This window comes from Oncorhynchus keta, chromosome 14, assembly GCF_023373465.1.
Source record: "Oncorhynchus keta strain PuntledgeMale-10-30-2019 chromosome 14, Oket_V2, whole genome shotgun sequence".
Lineage (NCBI taxonomy): Eukaryota > Metazoa > Chordata > Actinopteri > Salmoniformes > Salmonidae > Oncorhynchus > Oncorhynchus keta.
In genome coordinates, this window is record NC_068434.1 from 70785307 (window position 1) to 70802334 (window position 17028).

Below are 17028 nucleotides of genomic sequence, written 5' to 3' on the forward strand. Positions count from 1 at the left end.
AAGTGAGAAGGCGGTCAGGGGCAACTTTTACCTTCAATAGGAAAAGTAAAAAAATCATTGTAGAATGTATTTTAAGAGATCTGTTTTTTTCTACAGTGAAAATATTACAACAGCCACAAGGCTATTGAGAACCAGCCATGACCGCAGTTGTTTAACATAGCAGTCAATCTATTTCCTGTAGTCTCAAAATTATGAAACATTTTGTTTTATGTAATACATTTTTATGTAAAAAAATATTTCTACTTCAAATAGAGCACACTTTGTTAAACTGCAGTGGGTAGTCTTAAACAAATCTACGTTGAAACAAAAGTATACACCTCACACAGATGGTAACACACCTGTACCATGTCAGATAAAAAGTTTAAATGAACTACATTTTGAGTTTGCATCCCAATATTAGACTTTATATGCATCACAGAAACATTTTTGATATAGAAACACAGGATTTTTGGTGTTCTTTTTTATCATGTTTATTAATTATGTATTTATGAAAATATGAATAATATTCCACCCATGAAGCCGCTAGATGGCCATTTGGACATTTGACTGCAGGAAAGGGAAATAATGTCATTCAAATAAGTTGACTCACCCACATAAGTACACCTGGATGCACATACATTTTAAAGACATCCTCCAGAAATGTAGGAACGTTTACTGTTGAAAAGTGATATCCCTAGTATAAAAAAACAAAGTAAAGTGCAGACAAAAGGGTAAAACATGTTTTGAGTAAAATTGTGTTGTTTTAGACACAACTGTAAACTTCAAGGAGTAGAACATTCAATGAGTTGGTCTGATGGGAACCTGTGATGTCATCGGCCTCCCCCTTGCTGTTACGACAAATGAGTGAGGAGGTGTGGAGTCAGGCGCAGAGAGCAAAAGATGTGGGAAAAAACACGCTTTAATGTCCAGGAGAAATAACATGAACAAAAGTAGGAAAACAAATTATCAGAAATATCAACGGATAGCACGAAACCCAAAATACAAACAAAATACACTCAAACACAGAACAGACGAACAAGCCCGCACGAAACAGAAGCGGGCTGAACAAACTATATATATAACCACCCTAACAACCAAACAAGAAACAGGTGAAACCAATCAGACAAAACCAAAGGAATACAGAACATGGATCGGTGATAGCTAGTAGACCGGCGACTTCGGTAAGGCCTCGGGGACGACCAGGGGGGCCGAGGTGCCAGGCGATCCGGACGGAGGCGATGGAACTCTCTCAACATAGATGGATCTAGAATATCCCTCACCGGAACCCAGCACCTCTCCTCCGGACCGTACCCCTCCCAGTCAACGAGGTACTGCAAGCCCCTCACCCGGCGTCTCGAGTCCAGAATAGCTCATATCGTGTACGCCGGGGACCCCTCGATGTCCAGATGGGGCGGAGGAACCTCCGGAACCTCACCTTCCTGCATGGGACCAGCTACCACCGGCCTGAGAAGAGACACATGAAACGAGGGGTTAATGCGATAATACGAAGGAAGTAATAATCGATAACGAACCTCGTTTATTCTCCTCAGGACTTTAAATGGCCCTATACACTGCGAACCCAGCTTCCGGCAGGGCAAGCGGAGGGGCAGGTTTCGGGTCGGGAGCCAGACCCTGTCCCCAGGTGCAAACACGGTCAGCGCTCTTCTTCTGCCTTACACTCGCTTGGCGTAATGACTCTTGGACAGCCCTCCAGGTCTCCTTAGAGCGCTGCACCCACTCCTCCACCGCAGGAGCCTCAGTCTGGCTCTGATGCCACGGTGCCAGGACTGGCTGGTACCCCAAAACGCACTCAAATGGTGACATGTTGGTAGAGGAGTGGCTTAGTGAGTTCTGGGCTATTTCTGCCCAGGGAATATATCTCGCCCACTCCCCTGGCCGGTCCTGGCAATACGACCGCAGAAACCTACCCACCTTCTGGTTCACTCTCTCCACTTGCCCATTACTCTCCGGGTGATACCCTGAGGTCAGGCTGAGCGAGACCCCCAGACGTTCCATAAATGCCCTCCATACACGAGAGATAAACTGGGGGCCCCGATCAGAAACTATATCCTCGGGGTTACCCCGTAGTGCCGGAAGACATGGGTGAAAAGAGCTTCCGCAGTCTGTAGGGCCGTAGGAAGACCGGGCAATGGGATAAGACGGCAGGACTTAGAGAACCGATCCACAACGACCAGGATCGTTGTGTTACCCTGAGAGGGGGGAAGGTCAGTAAGAAAATCCACCGATAGATGGGTCCACGGCCGTTGTGGAACGGGAAGAGGTTGTAATTTACCTCGTGGCAGGTGTCTGGGAGCCTTACTCTGGGCGCACACCGAACAGGAGGAGACATAGAATCGCACATCCCTCATCAAAGTGGGCCACCAGTACTTCCTCTGAAGACCTCGCGCTGTCCTAAAAATACCTGGGTGACCCGACGAGGGTAGACAATGAGCCCATCGAATCAATTGATCACGAACAGCAAGCGGCGCGTACCTACGACTCTCCGGACACTGTGGAGGCGCAGGTTCCTCCCTTAGCACCCGCTTTAATGTCCAGGAGAAATAACATGAACAAAAGTAGGAAAACAAATTATCAGAAATATCAACGGACAGCGCGAAACCCAAAATACAAACAAAATACACTCAAACACAGAACAGACGAACAAGCCCGCACGAAACAGAAGCGGGCTGAACAAACTATATATAACCCCACCCTGACAACCAAACAAGAAACAGGTGAAACCAATCAGACAAAACCAAAGAAACACAGAACAACGGATCGGTGATAGCTAGTAGACCGGCGACGACGACCGCCGAGCACCACCCGAACAAGAAGGGGAGTCACCTTCGGTAATATTCGTGACACTTGCTTGAGCATCTCCAATCCAAAGTTAAATCTAGAATTTACTTCCTATTTCGCATCAAAGCCTCCTTCACTCAGGCTGCCAAACATACCCTCGTAAAACTGACTAGCCTACCAATCCTTGACTTCGGTGATGTCACTTACAAAATAGCCTCCAACACTCTACTCAGAAAATTGGATGAATTCTATTTTTGTCTCATCAGACCACATGACCTTCTCCCATTCCTCCTCTGGATCATTCAGATGGTCATTGGCAAACTTCAGACGGGCCTGGACATGCGCTGACTTGAGCAGGGGGACCTTGCGTGCGCTGCAGGATTTTAATCCATGACGGCGTAGTGTGTTACTAATGATTTTCTTTGAGACTGTGGTCCCAGCTCTCTTCAGGTCATTGACCAGGTTCTGCCGTGTAGTTCTGGGCTGATCCCTCACCTTCCTCATGATCATGATGCCCCACGAGGTGAGATCTTGCATGGAGCCCCAGACCGAGGGTGATTGACTGTCATCTTGAACTTCTTCCATTTTCTAATAATTGCGCCAACAGTTGTTGCCTTCTCACCAAGCTGCTTGCCTATTGTCCTGTAGCCCATCCCAGCCTTGTGCAGGTCTACAATTTTAGCCCGGATGTCCTTACACAGCTCTCTGGTCTTGGCCATTGTGGAGAGGTTGGAGTCTGTTTGATTGAGTGTGTGGACAGGTGTCTTTTATACAGGTAACAAGTGCAAACAGGTGCAGTTAATACAGGTAATGAGTGGAGAACAGGAGGGCTTCTTAAAGAAAAACTAACAGGTCTGTGAGAGCTGGAATTCTAACTGGTTGGGAGGTGATCAAATACTTATGTCATGCAATAAAATGCTAATTAATTACTTAAAAACCATACAATGTGATTTTCTGAATTTTTGTTTTAGATTCCGTCTCTCACAGTTGAAGTGCACCTATGATAAAAATTACATGCTTTGTAAGTAGGAAAACCTGTATCAAATACTTGTTCTCCCCACTGTATAACACTCCAGTGTAAATGGCTAAATTGTAATTACTTCTCCACTATTGGCCTATTTATTGCCTATTGTGTTATTGACTGTACGTTTGTTTATCCCATGTGTAACTCTGTGTTGTCGTTTTTGCTTTGATATATCTTGACCAGGTCACAGTTGATAATGAGAACTTGTTCTTAACTGGCCAACCTAGTTAAATAAAGGTGAAATAAAATAAATTAAAATAGGAAAAATAGAGGAGCAGAAGAGAACAAAATAGGAAAGGCCCACCCCACCACTGAAATGTCAATACTTACCTGGACCACCTATTGAGATGTGCCTTTTGTTTTGTAAACAGTGGCGTGTTTAAAAAATTACCAAGAAAAAATAAATAAATAATGTATCTTTCATCTCTCTGTGTTTCATCATTTTCGTGTAGGCTATCTATCTGATGCTGTCTGGTCCAAACAAATATGACATTGTTGCCCCCCGTAGCATTGAAGGCAGGCATCTGGCCTCCCTTGACAAAAATAGTATACAAAATTTGCCAATCCGCATTGAGCTGTACTGAGTGAGCTTAACTGTGAATGGTCCTGGCGCACCAACAAAAAAAGTGTCAAGGAAAGCCTCCTATCAAATCCCATTGAAATTAATTGACAGAAAAACTGTAATTGTTGCATCTTGTTGTGTTCCGGTGGCTAGCTAGCAGAATGACAGATTTGTACCTTGTCAGCTCAGGGGTTTGAACTTGCAACCTTCTGGTTACTAGTCCAACACTCTAACCACTAGGCTACCCTGCCACCCCATTGCCCATAAATGGAAGTTAGGCTAGCGAGCAAGCATTGTAGCCAGGTAGCCTTGGACAACAACAAATAAAAGCATGTACTGTATTACAGTCATAGACCGTTTCGTCAACATGAAAGAGAGGAGGATGGCATTGGCGTTTCTCTAGAAGTAGGGTGAGTCAACATGTTTCTCTACTTGCACAAACGCGCACACACAAGCACAGAAATCAGAACCATGGACAGCCACATCATATTTAGCTTATGTTGATTGGACATAATTATTTTTGGCATCTTTTTGTTGTCATTGTATTAGACTAAGCAGAAGTGATTTGATGATGTTGAAATGTTGAAGTTGAAATTGTGCTGGAATAGTGGAGGCAGTTCCTGTTTTTCTTGCGACCTGCGATTGCTCTTGATGGTTCTAAATCAGTAGTTGTTTGCTTGACCATGCTGTAGCTCTGTTACTGTACATGCAATATGCTTTGTGGACTTCACTGGACAGAGGTTGCTATCCGGTTTTGTGAAAAAAGAAAGGTGTGGTTGAATTTATTCTGCCACTGTGTCTTCTTATTGTCTCGGCCTTTAGGCCTATATATCACAGTCGCAAGGCATATTAATTAACAGGTTATGGGGGTAGGGAGGGGCTTGGCTTCCCTAGTTATTTTACTCAGGCACCGCTACGGGTTGTAATCAGGTGATAAATGAGGTGAAAAGCAGACTGGAGTGCCACTTTAAAACATGGTTTTCATTGTTTAGGCTAATAGCTATGGCTTCTATCTGAGCACATGGCATGTGGTAATTGTCTGTGGTAATTCACACCTCCCGTGTCGATGGCGATTATTAGCACAACACTCCCCCAAACATCCCTTTGTTCAATGAGCAATTTGAAGCCTTTTGCACTTCGGCAATGTCATTTTTGGTGGACAACTGTAACACTTTTTTTAACCCAGCGTGAACTGGCAGGAATTCACCATTTGTTGATGCAATTTTCCGACTTGGCAGCGGAACGCACCCAGACAGTGCTCCCACTGATTAGCAGCTCTTGATGAGTGACAGTTGGTCTCGCTTGGACGGGGGCGCATGCAGTGTGGTCTGCTGTAGATGGGTCAGGAGTGGGGAAGACTTTTGCTGCATTTACACAGGTAGCCAAATTCTGACCCCCCTAATTGCTCTCTGGACAAATCAGATCAGCTCTGAAAAAGATCTGATATGAGAATAACTGATGTGACCAATTAGCAGAAAAAATATATCATAACTGCCTGTGTAAGCACAGCCTTTTTGGTATTTTTGAGATGGCTGAGGAGTGGGTAACATGGTTTTGTTGTCTGTAGATTGGTCAGGGGTGGGGAATATGGTTTGGTAATCTGTTAATGGTTCAGGAGCTGGGAATATAATAATATATGCCATTTTAACATACACTTTTTTTCAAAGCAACTTACACTTACAGTAAGTCTAGTTATGGGTGCATTCCCCCATCTCAGAGCCTGTCTCATTCTCCCAGCTCAGAGTCTGTCTCATTACCCTAGCTCAGAGCCTCTCATTTACCCATCTCAGAGCCTGTCTCATTCCCCAAGCTCAGAGCCTGTCTAATTACCCCAGCTCAGAACCTGTTTCATTCACTCATCTCAGAGCCAATCTCATTCCCTTAGCTCATAGCCTGTTTCATTCACCCATCTCAGAGCCTGTCTCATTCCTCAAGCTCAGAGTCTGTCTCATTCCCCCAGCTCAGAGCCTGTCTCATTCCCCAAGCTCAGAGCCTGTCTCATTCCCTAAGCTCAGAGCCTGTCTCATTCCCCAAGCTCAGAACCTGTCTCATTCCCCAAGCTCAGAACTTGTCTCATTACTCCAGCTCAGAGTCTGTCTCATTACCCCAGCTCAGTCTGTCACCTTCCCTAAGCTCAGAACCTGTCTCATTCCCCAAGCTCAGAACCTGTCTCATTCCCCCAGCTCATATAGCCTGTCTCATTACCCCAGCTCAGAGTCTGTCTCATTCCCCAAGCTCAGAACCTGTCTCATTCCCCAAGCTCAGAGTCTGTCTCATTCCCTAAGCTCAGAGCCTGTCTCATTCCCTAAGCTCAGAGTCTGTCTCATTCCCCAAGCTCAGAACCTGTCTCATTCCCTAAGCTCAGAACCTGTCTCATTCCCTAAACTCAGAACCTGTCTCATTCCCTAAGCTCAGAACCTGTCTCATTCCCCAAGCTCAGAACCTGTCTCATTCCCCAAGCTCAGAACCTGTCTCATTCCCCCAGCTCAGAACCTGTCTCATTCCCCCAGCTCATAGCCTGTCTCATTACCCCAGCTCAGAGTCTGTCTCATTCCCTAAGCTCAGAGCCTGTCTCATTCCCTAAGCTCAGAGTCTGTCTCATTCCCCAAGCTCAGAGTCTGTCTCATTCCCCAAGCTCAGAACCTGTCTCATTCCCCAAGCTCAGAACCTGTCTCATTCCCCAAGCTCAGAACCTGTCTCATTCCCCAAGCTCAGAACCTGTCTCATTCCCTAAGCTCAGAACCTGTCTCATTCCCCAAGCTCAGAACCTGTCTCATTCCCCAAGCTCAGAACCTGTCTCATTCCCCCAGCTCATAGCCTGTCTCATTCCCCCAGCTCAGAGTCTGCCTTGTTCACCCATCTTCCCCATTTCGACTACTCTAGGTTTAACTATATGGAACCATGTGGCTTGGGAGCATTCTTGCCCACTCAAAATGAGAACTTTGAAATTATCAAAAACTATACAGGAGTTTTCTGTAGTTATGAGTTATGAGAGTTATGGCGAGATGAGACATTGAGTTGCAACATGTGAAATTGAATGAAAATGTAGCAACATACTGGTGGCTATTTGAACTTATTACAACCAGGTTCATGAGGGTGATGGGTTTCCTCTTGTCTCCATGTTGGTCTACTGTACTTCAAACCATCTACTCACCAATGGTCAGGTTGCTAATGAGTCGAAAAGTCTCTCAAACAGCCAAACAAAAGAACACATCAACAAAACAGTCTAAATTATTGGCACGCTAATCATGTTCTGTCAGACATTGAAAGCTTTGTAGTTGTGTTTTTTTAGCATTGAGGCATCCTGCTTTGTGTTGAAATGGAGAAGGCAGTAGGGAAATGTAATTGCCTTGAGTTGTAGTGTGTTTACCAAACAGCACATCCCTCCCTCCTGAGGCTGGACCCCTGTAGAGCAGGATGAATGGGGGGGGTCTCTCTCTCTCTCTCTCTCTCTCTCTCTCTCTCTCTCTCTCTCTCTCTCTCTCTCTCTCTCTCTCTCTCTCTCTCTCTCTCTCTCTCTCTCTCTCTCTCTCTCTCTCTCAGCTCAGCTCAGCTCAGCTCAGCTCAGCTCAGCTCAGCTGTTCGCCAAAAGGCATGTGGGAGACACCCCAAACATATGGAAGAAGGTACTCTGGTCAGATGAGACTACAATTGAGCTTTTTCGGCCCTCAAGGAAAACACTATGTCTGGCGCAAACCCAACAATTCGCATCACCCCGAGAACATCATCCCCACAGTGAAGCATGGTGGTGGCAGCATCATGCTGTGGGGATGTTTTCATCGGCAGTGACTGGGAAACTTGTCAGAATTGAAGGGATGATGGATGGCGCTAAATACAGGGAAATTCTTGAAGGAAACCTGTTTGTCTTCCAGAGATTTGAGACTGGGACGGAGGTTCACCTTCCAGCAGGACAATGACCCTAAACATACTGCTAAAGCAACACTCAAGTGGTTTAAGGGGAAACATTTAAATGTCTTGGAATGGCTTAGTCAATTCCCAGACCTCAATCCAATTGAGAATCTGTGGTATGACTTAAAGATTGCTGTACACCAGTGGAACCCATCCAACTTGAAGGAGCTGGCTAGATGTGGCTAGATGTCCCAATGGCTAGATGTGCCAAGCTTATAGAGACATACCCCAAGAGACTTGCTGCTGTAATTTCTGAAAAATGTGGCTCTACAAGGTATTGGCTTTGGGGGGGGGGGTGAATAGTTATTCATGCTCAAGTTTTCATTTTTTTGTCTTATTTCCTGGTTGTTTCACAATAAAAAAAACATTGAGCATCTTCAAAGTGGTAGGCATGTTGTGTAAATCAATTGATACAACCCCCCCCCCCAAATCCATTTTAATTCCAGTTTGAAAGGCAATAAAATATGAAAAATGACAAGGAGGTGGATACTTTCGCAAGCCACTGTAGCTGTGGGCTTGGGGGGTGGTTTCAAATGCTCTTCTAAATGTCTCTTCAGAAAACATAAAATTGTTAGAAATTACATTCACCAAGGCATATTCCTACCAGCAGTGTGTATACTTTGCTTGTTTGTGCATACTGTATCTGTCTGTAGGTGGTTGTTGACCCATGTGTGCCACTGGATGTAGACAGGAGGCAGCGGACGGCGGGGTGCGTTGTCAAAACTCTGCAGACTGAGAGCCCATACATTTCCCTGTGACAGACGGAGGGCAATTAGGCAGCACAGCTCCGCTTATCAGGCATGCTGTCACTGTGGGAGGCTAGGCTGGCCACGGGCCTGAGCTCCAGAGTACTGCCACTTTGCCAGCCTGACCCACCCTGCCAATCCCAGCAGGGAGAGCCCGAGCCGGGCCATGCGGTGGAGACCTAGGTCACACCCAGACCCTGGAGAACAGGCAAATTAGCTTGGTCAGGATATAAAAAGGGGAGAGCAAACCTACACAAAGGCACACACATACAGCATATGTTTACTATCCTTGTGGGGACCTAAAATGTACTTTCATTTAAAATCCTTACCCCAAACCTAACCCTAACTCCTAACCCTAAACCTAACCGTAATTCTAACCCTAATTGTAATCCTAACCCTAAATCTAAAATAGCCTGTGTCCTCATGGGGACCTGAGAATTTTCCTTGTTTTGCTATCCTTGTGGGGATTTTGGGGATTTTACAGTACCTACAAGGATAATAATACAAGCCCACCACACACACAAAGATGCACACTCCCCCATTACATCTCTCTCTCTGCAGCCGGCTCAGTCACGCTCTAGTCCCCTCTCCCATCTGTCCATGTTAGAATGGCCTCTCTTCTCTGAACCACCATCCCCTCTCACACGCCATGAAGGGAGAGGTGCTCTGGCATGTGCAATAATCAAGATGGCTCCGGTATAATTGAGCCGTGGGGACGGTGTGTGAATGTTGTGTGTGTGTGTGTGTGTGTGTGTGTGTGTGTGTGTGTGTGTGTGTGTGTGTGTGTGTGTGTGTGTGTGTGTGTGTGTGTGTGTGTGTGTGTGTGTGTGTGTGTGTGTGTGTGTGTGTGTGTGTGTGTGCAAATATGTGTGCAAGTCGGAATGACCAGTGCCATGTGTCTCAACGCCAGTGAGCTAATGTGCTGTGACAAGAGTCTCTTGATGTACAGACGTGTGTTTCCGATGCTGGTTGGCGCCAACAGAGACACAGTTAGTGTCAGTGTGTAGCTAAACAGCCTGGGTGACAGTATGTTTCTGCCAACCACTGTTGTTTTCATGCCACATGACGACAACAACAAAAGTCAATTGCTAGAGTAAAAACAGAAAAGATATGGTTGGTTCAAGCAAGTTATGGAGAAAGTTATGCCATACTGTGCCATACCTTTTCACACCTGACTATGGTTGTGTTGTTCTTTACAGACATTAGCATGAGTGGAGAGCTGAAGTCCAGCCGTTCCAGGACCAGCAGCAAGAGACCCAGCAGCAATCCATATGGGTGAGTCTCATATCAGTTTATACACTTTCACATCACTTTAAACTGCTAACCTGCGTGTCACACACACACACACTCTTCTCTCTGTTATGTGTGCCCTATAGCAGCACCCCTGTTGCCGTGGCAAATATCCCACCTCGTGATGGGTTGTGGGTAATGAAATAAGGTTGTTGCTGGGTGTGTTTCTCCCTGCTGAGAAATGGGGATAAACCAGAGAAACACACACATACACACACACACACATTTTTTATACTATATAATCATTTATACCATGGCATTGTTGAATACTCGTTTCTGATTGGCTTGAAGGACATTCTAGAGCGTGCATTATTTCCATATAAAGCACAGTATATTTGCACGGTAGAATTCAATGGCTTTAGTTCAATCTTATATGTTCTATGTTTGAGTTGCATTTGAAAGCAAAAGTCGCATTGAAAACATTATTGGCATTGTTAATTTTGATTTTCCTAATAGCAAGCTTGAACTGATGGTTTTGTTGTATCAGAATTTGGGGTGAGCTGTTGTAACTTCTGAAGAAACATTTTCTGTTTTGAACTGTGATGTTATGCCTTGCATCACATAACTCCTGTTATGTCGACACCCTAACACAAGGCCATTGTGTTCTGGAACTGTTGCTCTTAGAAAATATCTGTTGCGTAAACAGTATGATTGTATTATGACCTCTCACTATATAAGGGGCATGAAACCATTTATTCTTTGAGTTGTTCCCTGTGGAATCAGAGATAGATCTCCCATGCAGCTACTTGATTGAAAATATTTCTGTTATACAATTAAATGGTCTCTGCCTTAATCTTTGGATCAAATTTTCTACAACAGCTTAGTTAGCTAAACTAGCAAGTCTGTTTGGTTGGTTACCAAGGCAACTACTGTAGCTATCTAGTAAACTTGCTACCTACTGCAGTGGAGGTTGAACACATTTCTACCTGCAAATTAACACATCTTTAGCAGCACATGTGTTAAACTATAGTCATGGTATAAAAGGGATCATCAATGTGGGGCTCTATACTAAGGTGACCAGATTTCTGAAATTAAAACCGGGGACATTTCCAGTTCGGCGGTCAATATATAATTAAAATATCCAATGTTACTATCTATGAAATAAAAAAGGGGGACAATTCCGGTTTCATGTATTTAGTCTAACAGGCACACTGTGATAGAGAAAACAACTGCTACAGAAACACTACAGACAGAACAGAACAGTCAGATCTGAACAGCCATTCAGTGGTCCTGTAGTCTGGGTAGAATAAGAGCAGAAGAGAACATGAGCAAAATTGAAGAAAAAAAACAGACTATAGTATATGTGAAATACTTAACAACGTAATAAAGAAATAAGATGATGATGAGGTTGGTACCTACATTGTATACTTATACCAACCTAATCTGTATATTTCTCAGAAGAATGTATCTTCTTCAGGATTACTCTGTCATTGGCCAGCTTCTCCATGGACTCCTGGCAGGGGAGGTTGAAGTTTGTCTTCACAATGAGCACGGCCTTGATGGTAGGAACAGTGAACCTATTTCTTGCTGCTGTCCAGAGATCATTCATTTGGGAGAACATTCTCTCGACTGGTGCATTACTTCCAGGTAAGCACATGACAACAGACGCTAATATAGCCAGGTTAATAATAATATAATATATGCCATTTAGCAGACGCTTTTATCCAAAGCGACTTACAGTCATGTGTGTGGGATGTCGTTCTCTTTGAAGTGGGTAACCACCGTGCTCCATCTCTGACTAAGCAGTGTCTCAGATGTTTTCCATTCTTCAAGCGATCCCCCCTTTAGGAACTCTTGCAGGCCAGTAACCTCGTCAAACAATGCATCCTCATTGATGGTCACATTGGGGGATTTTTCCTGCAGTGTGCCTGCTGCCTTCTGGATCTCTTCCTGCTGAGGTTGCCTTTTTAAAAGGAGACCATGTAAATATTTTAGATTATCTGTATGCTTTCCCCATGCTTGCAAGTAGTTCACAGCCGTAGTGAAGAATTATTGGGATGTTTTGAGAAAGCTCTCTATAGACATTGCTCCCTTTTCCTCTAGTTCTCTCAGAAGTCCTCTGACCAAAACTGGAATGAAGTTGCCATCATGTCTTGCAGTCGTCATCACGTCTTGCAGTCAATTTTGCCTCAATGTTTCTCAGAATTGCAGCTGACTCCACAGCACACAGTGGTCCTGGCCTTCAAGCATCTTGATCGTGTCACTGAATACAGTCATGTTTCCATGGACAAAGGCCAGCCAAAGTTCAGTCAGTGGGATCTTCGAACATTGTTCGCAGGACAACAGGGCATTTGTCTTCAGAAATAAAAAAGGATTTCAATGGCACATACATTTTCAGCACTCTTTCTAGAGCAGGGAGCATGGACAGACAGCGAACATAGTTGTGTCCTAAAATGTTATGGTACTCCTGGCCAACAAAATCACAAAAGCTCTTCAGTCTTTCTACTCTGACGGTGAAAATATGAAATATCCAAATATCTTTGTGAGCAGGTACTCAACATCAAGGGGAATCATATCCAAAGCTGTTCTGGCCGTGTTATGAATGATGTGGGCAGGACAACCTAAGCCAATCACCTCCCGCTTGCAGAGCATTTTTAACTTTGGTATGGACATTGACCCCCCCCCAGCCTATTCAGTCCTCCAAAGTTGATATTTGTGTTGTTGGCAGAGAATGGTGGTCATTTTTGGATGACCACCAGGACCTCAGCTGCAATTTCCTCTGCTGTTTCTCCTTTCAATTGAACAAAATCAAGCAGTTTTGTTTCCACAGATGTGCTGCCATCATATATCTTACAATATCTGACTACTACTGGCAGCAGCTTTACATGTCCATGATTGGACGCATCAATGGACAGGGACACAAATTCAACCTGGGCTAGGTCCTGTTTTACCAAAGTAGTTGCCCATGGTGGTAACACGTTACTCACTATGGCTTCACATTTTGTCCTAGCACATGGTGCTAACACATTACTCACTATGACTTCACATTTTGTCCTAGCACATGGTGCTAACACGTTACTCACTATGGCTTCACATTTTGTCCTAGCACATGGTGCTAACACATTACTCACTATGACTTCACATTTTGTCCTAGCACATGGTGCTAACACGTTACTCACTATGGCTTCACATTTTGTCCTAGCACATGGTGCTAACACGTTACTCACTATGGCTTCACATTTTGTCCTAGCACATGGTGCTAACACATTACTCACTATGACTTCACATTTTGTCCTAGCACATGGTGCTAACACATTACTCACTATGGCTTCACATTTTGTCCTAGCACATGGTGCTAACACGTTACTCACTATGGCTTCACATTTTGTCCTAGCACATGGTGCTAACACGTTACTCACTATGGCTTCACATTTTGTCCTAGCACATGGTGCTAACACGTTACTAACTATGGCTTCACATATTGTCCTAGCACATGGTGCTAACACGTTACTCACTATGGCTTCACATTTTGTCCTAGCACATGGTGCTAACACGTTACTCACTATGGCTTCACATTTTGTCCTAACACATGGTGCTAACACGTTACTCACTATGGCTTCACATTTTGTCCTAGCACATGGTGCTAACACGTTACTCACTATGGCTTCACATTTTGTCCTAACACATGTAAACTTTGGCTCATAAAGCTTCCGTGTCAGCTGTGCTGTGCAGTCCATAGATCTGTAACTATGATTGTGTCACATAGTGTGGTATGCAAAGACACCCTCATGCACACCCAACCTTCTTGAAGAATGTGATGACAGAGGGCATACCAACATGGGCAATCAGAGAGGCTTTATGCTTTTTGGTCTGTTGATGTTCTACCACTGCTGTTCTTCTCCGGCTGCCAATTGAAAAAGAGGAATTACAAAGGGTGCAGTTAACCATTCTATCGTCTTGACCTGAGCGTATAAATGGAAATTCTCTCATCATGTTGTCATTAAAATGGCATTTCCGTTTCTTGGAAAGAGCCATTGTACCTCCTCTGTCTGCTCTTCTTCACTCTCCTTGTGTCACTCTTCTTACTCTCTTTTTCTTCACTCGTCTTCCTTCTCTTTCTTCCTTTCCTTCTCTTTACCTTTCCACCTCACTGTTACACACTCTCCTCGCTTCACACTTTTTACTCCCTTCCTTTTTCCTTTCCAAGCTTTAATAATAAATAGTACACTATTAGATAAAATACTTTGGATTCCCATTGCTTGTCTCATTTTTGTATTTTATCTCAAAAACATTGTTTGCAATAATAAATTGGCAGGCTCTGTAATCATATCTTTACCTTCCCTCCTCTATCTCTTTCATTCTTCTTCCTATCCAGTCTTCATCCTCTACACTCCACACATTTCTACATATATTTTCACACTACTTATAATACCAAACCATTAAAATTGTAATCTACAAATAAATATTCTCAGAATTATGCATTAGTTTAATATAATCATATTTTCAAAATAGCCCGTCCACTGCATGTTTACATGTGAATGTTTTTTAACCTAGCTACCATGAAAGTAGCTAGCTAACCTAGCTAGATAACGTTAACTTAGTCGACATAGCTAATGTTAGCTAGCATAACCTATGCCTTATAAAGCAGATCATCTATCTATATAATAAATTGTGACATTATAACATCATTAGCTAGTATCTTACCTGGCTTGAAAAGAGGTTTGTGGTGATGTTATAGATTCACTTGACACTTGCTAGCTTCTGGCAAAGTTTTCCACAGCAGTTTTCTCTAAAACTATCGCGAGCATGTAGTTAGTAGAAGAAGAGTGAATGAAGCTGCTATAGAGAGCAGCCCCCTCTGCTGGACAAAACAAGCACAACGCCACCAATAATGGGGACTGTCCCCGGAAAACAGGGACGTCTGGTCACCCTACTCTATGCGTTCTCTGGAAAATAATGCAACTCTGTTTAAGGTCAGTTCCACTCCGCTAACACATTGTGGAGCACACCTGCCACGTCATTCATTATTTTCCATAGAACGCACAGCCCCTCATTGATTATCCCTTACATACTGTATGTTCTATCTGGGCTGTCTTAGTCAATGTTTTAATCAATCTGTTGATAAAGTGCATGCATGTGATTGGATCTGATTATTGTTAACGGTTAGCCATTGGATAGGCAGCCCTGCAGCTACACCAGAGTTATGGTAACTGTGCTGAGATAGCTGGAGGAATATATGTCATATCAGGACAGCAACACTATACATTCATGGTCAAATATATTTCCACGCTTTACAATGGAGTGAAATGTAGCAGAATGTTGTGTTTTCTCTTTTTAAAACTGTGGTGATGCCAGTATGGTATGGTGATGCCAGTATGGTATGGTGATGCCAGTATTCCCTGTCCATCCCGGAGAGCTCCAGGGATCACCCCAAGGACGGGAATCACCCTGGTCGTATGTGGTTATAGCAGGAATGTTCCGCCCACACCCTGCCCTTCAGGTGCCTTTAATCTGCATCACACCTCCCTCTTTCTGCTCTCTTCCACACCCTCTCTGTCTGACCAGCCTTGTCCCCTAACCCCTAACCCTAGATTCAAGTCCACATCTCAGGTCAACCCTAGCCTCAACCACCACTCTAATCGTAACCCTAGCTTCATGTCCACATCCTGGTACAACCCTAACCCTCAACCCGCTGTTCCCTCATACCAATGGAACCCCTTTTAGACATGGCTTTGAACACAGCAAAGGCACACTTCAGTGATGGAATGTAGAAGAGAGTAAGATAACAGAGAGACACCTGACATTCAAGTAGGCAGCATTCCCACCATGACACAGCTCATACATGTAGTCCAGTGTGACTATAAATAGACATCAAACACCTAGCAGAAATAGATACACCTGGCAGTTCAGATAAGTAGCAATGGACTTCAAACACCTAGCGACACACCTGACCACACACATCACGTCATATTATAGCTTCTCTTCTCTCTCTGGCTCTCTCTGGCTCTCTCTCTCCTCTCTCTGGCTCTCGCTCTCTCTTCTCTCTCCGGCTCTCTCTGGCTCTCTCTCTCCTCTCTCTGGCTCTCGCTCTCTCTTCTCTCTCTGGCTCTCTCTCTCTCTCTCTTATCTCTCTGTCTCTCTCTCTCTTCTCTCTCTGGCTCTCTCTGGCTCTCTCTCTCATCTGTCTCACTGAAGACGGTGCTCTTGGATGACCCTGACAGTGGATGGGTTTTGTCATCATTTGTTTCCTCCAGGGCTGCAGGCGGTGACAGGGGCTATGTGGCTCTGCGTGGCCCAGCTGTGGGATGAGGGATGGGGGCACAGTTTCACACTGTTTGGGGCAGAGATACAGCTGCCATTGCACGTTCGCTCCAGTGCACCGCTACAAAAGCTCACGTTACTGTTTGTCCTGTACACAGAGACTCAGGTGCTATGAAAAGCCAACCGTCTCTCTCACGCTCTACACACATATGCTTGTACACACACACACACACACACACACACACACACACACACACACACACACACACACACACACACACACACACACACACACACACACACACACACACACACACACACACACACACACACACACACACACACACACACACACACACGTCACACATGCACGCACATTCCCATGGCACACAAAGCTGGAAGTTTGAGGCAGCGCAGGGAGCATGTAAGCAGTAAATTATTGTATGAGCAAACAGCTCTTCTCTCTAATTGTGCTTTTATGGAACAGCAGATGATTTAGTTAGTGAGTTTATAAAGGC

General features: G+C 44.4%; 1 protein-coding gene and 1 long non-coding RNA gene across 4 annotated transcripts in view; one reads left to right on the top strand and one right to left on the bottom strand.

Moving 5' to 3' along the window:
- Positions 1-17028, top strand: part of LOC118393920 (C-type lectin domain family 18 member A-like) — a 120729-nt gene that overhangs the window by 53470 nt on the left and 50231 nt on the right. For 2 of the 3 annotated variants that reach the window (XM_052462306.1, XM_052462305.1), the window contains exon 12: positions 10219-10294. In XM_052462306.1, the coding sequence (XP_052318266.1) occupies positions 10219-10294 (76 nt within the window). Of the gene's footprint in view, positions 1-10218; positions 10295-11707; positions 11897-17028 lie in introns of all 3 variants that reach the window. The other variant, XM_052462304.1, reaches the window with a different exon arrangement.
- On the bottom strand, positions 881-15176 carry LOC127907349 (uncharacterized). The gene is made up of 2 exons (XR_008064211.1): positions 14954-15176; positions 881-1443 (listed from the first exon to the last, which is right to left on the bottom strand). It is a non-coding gene; the product is annotated as an uncharacterized LOC127907349 (long non-coding RNA).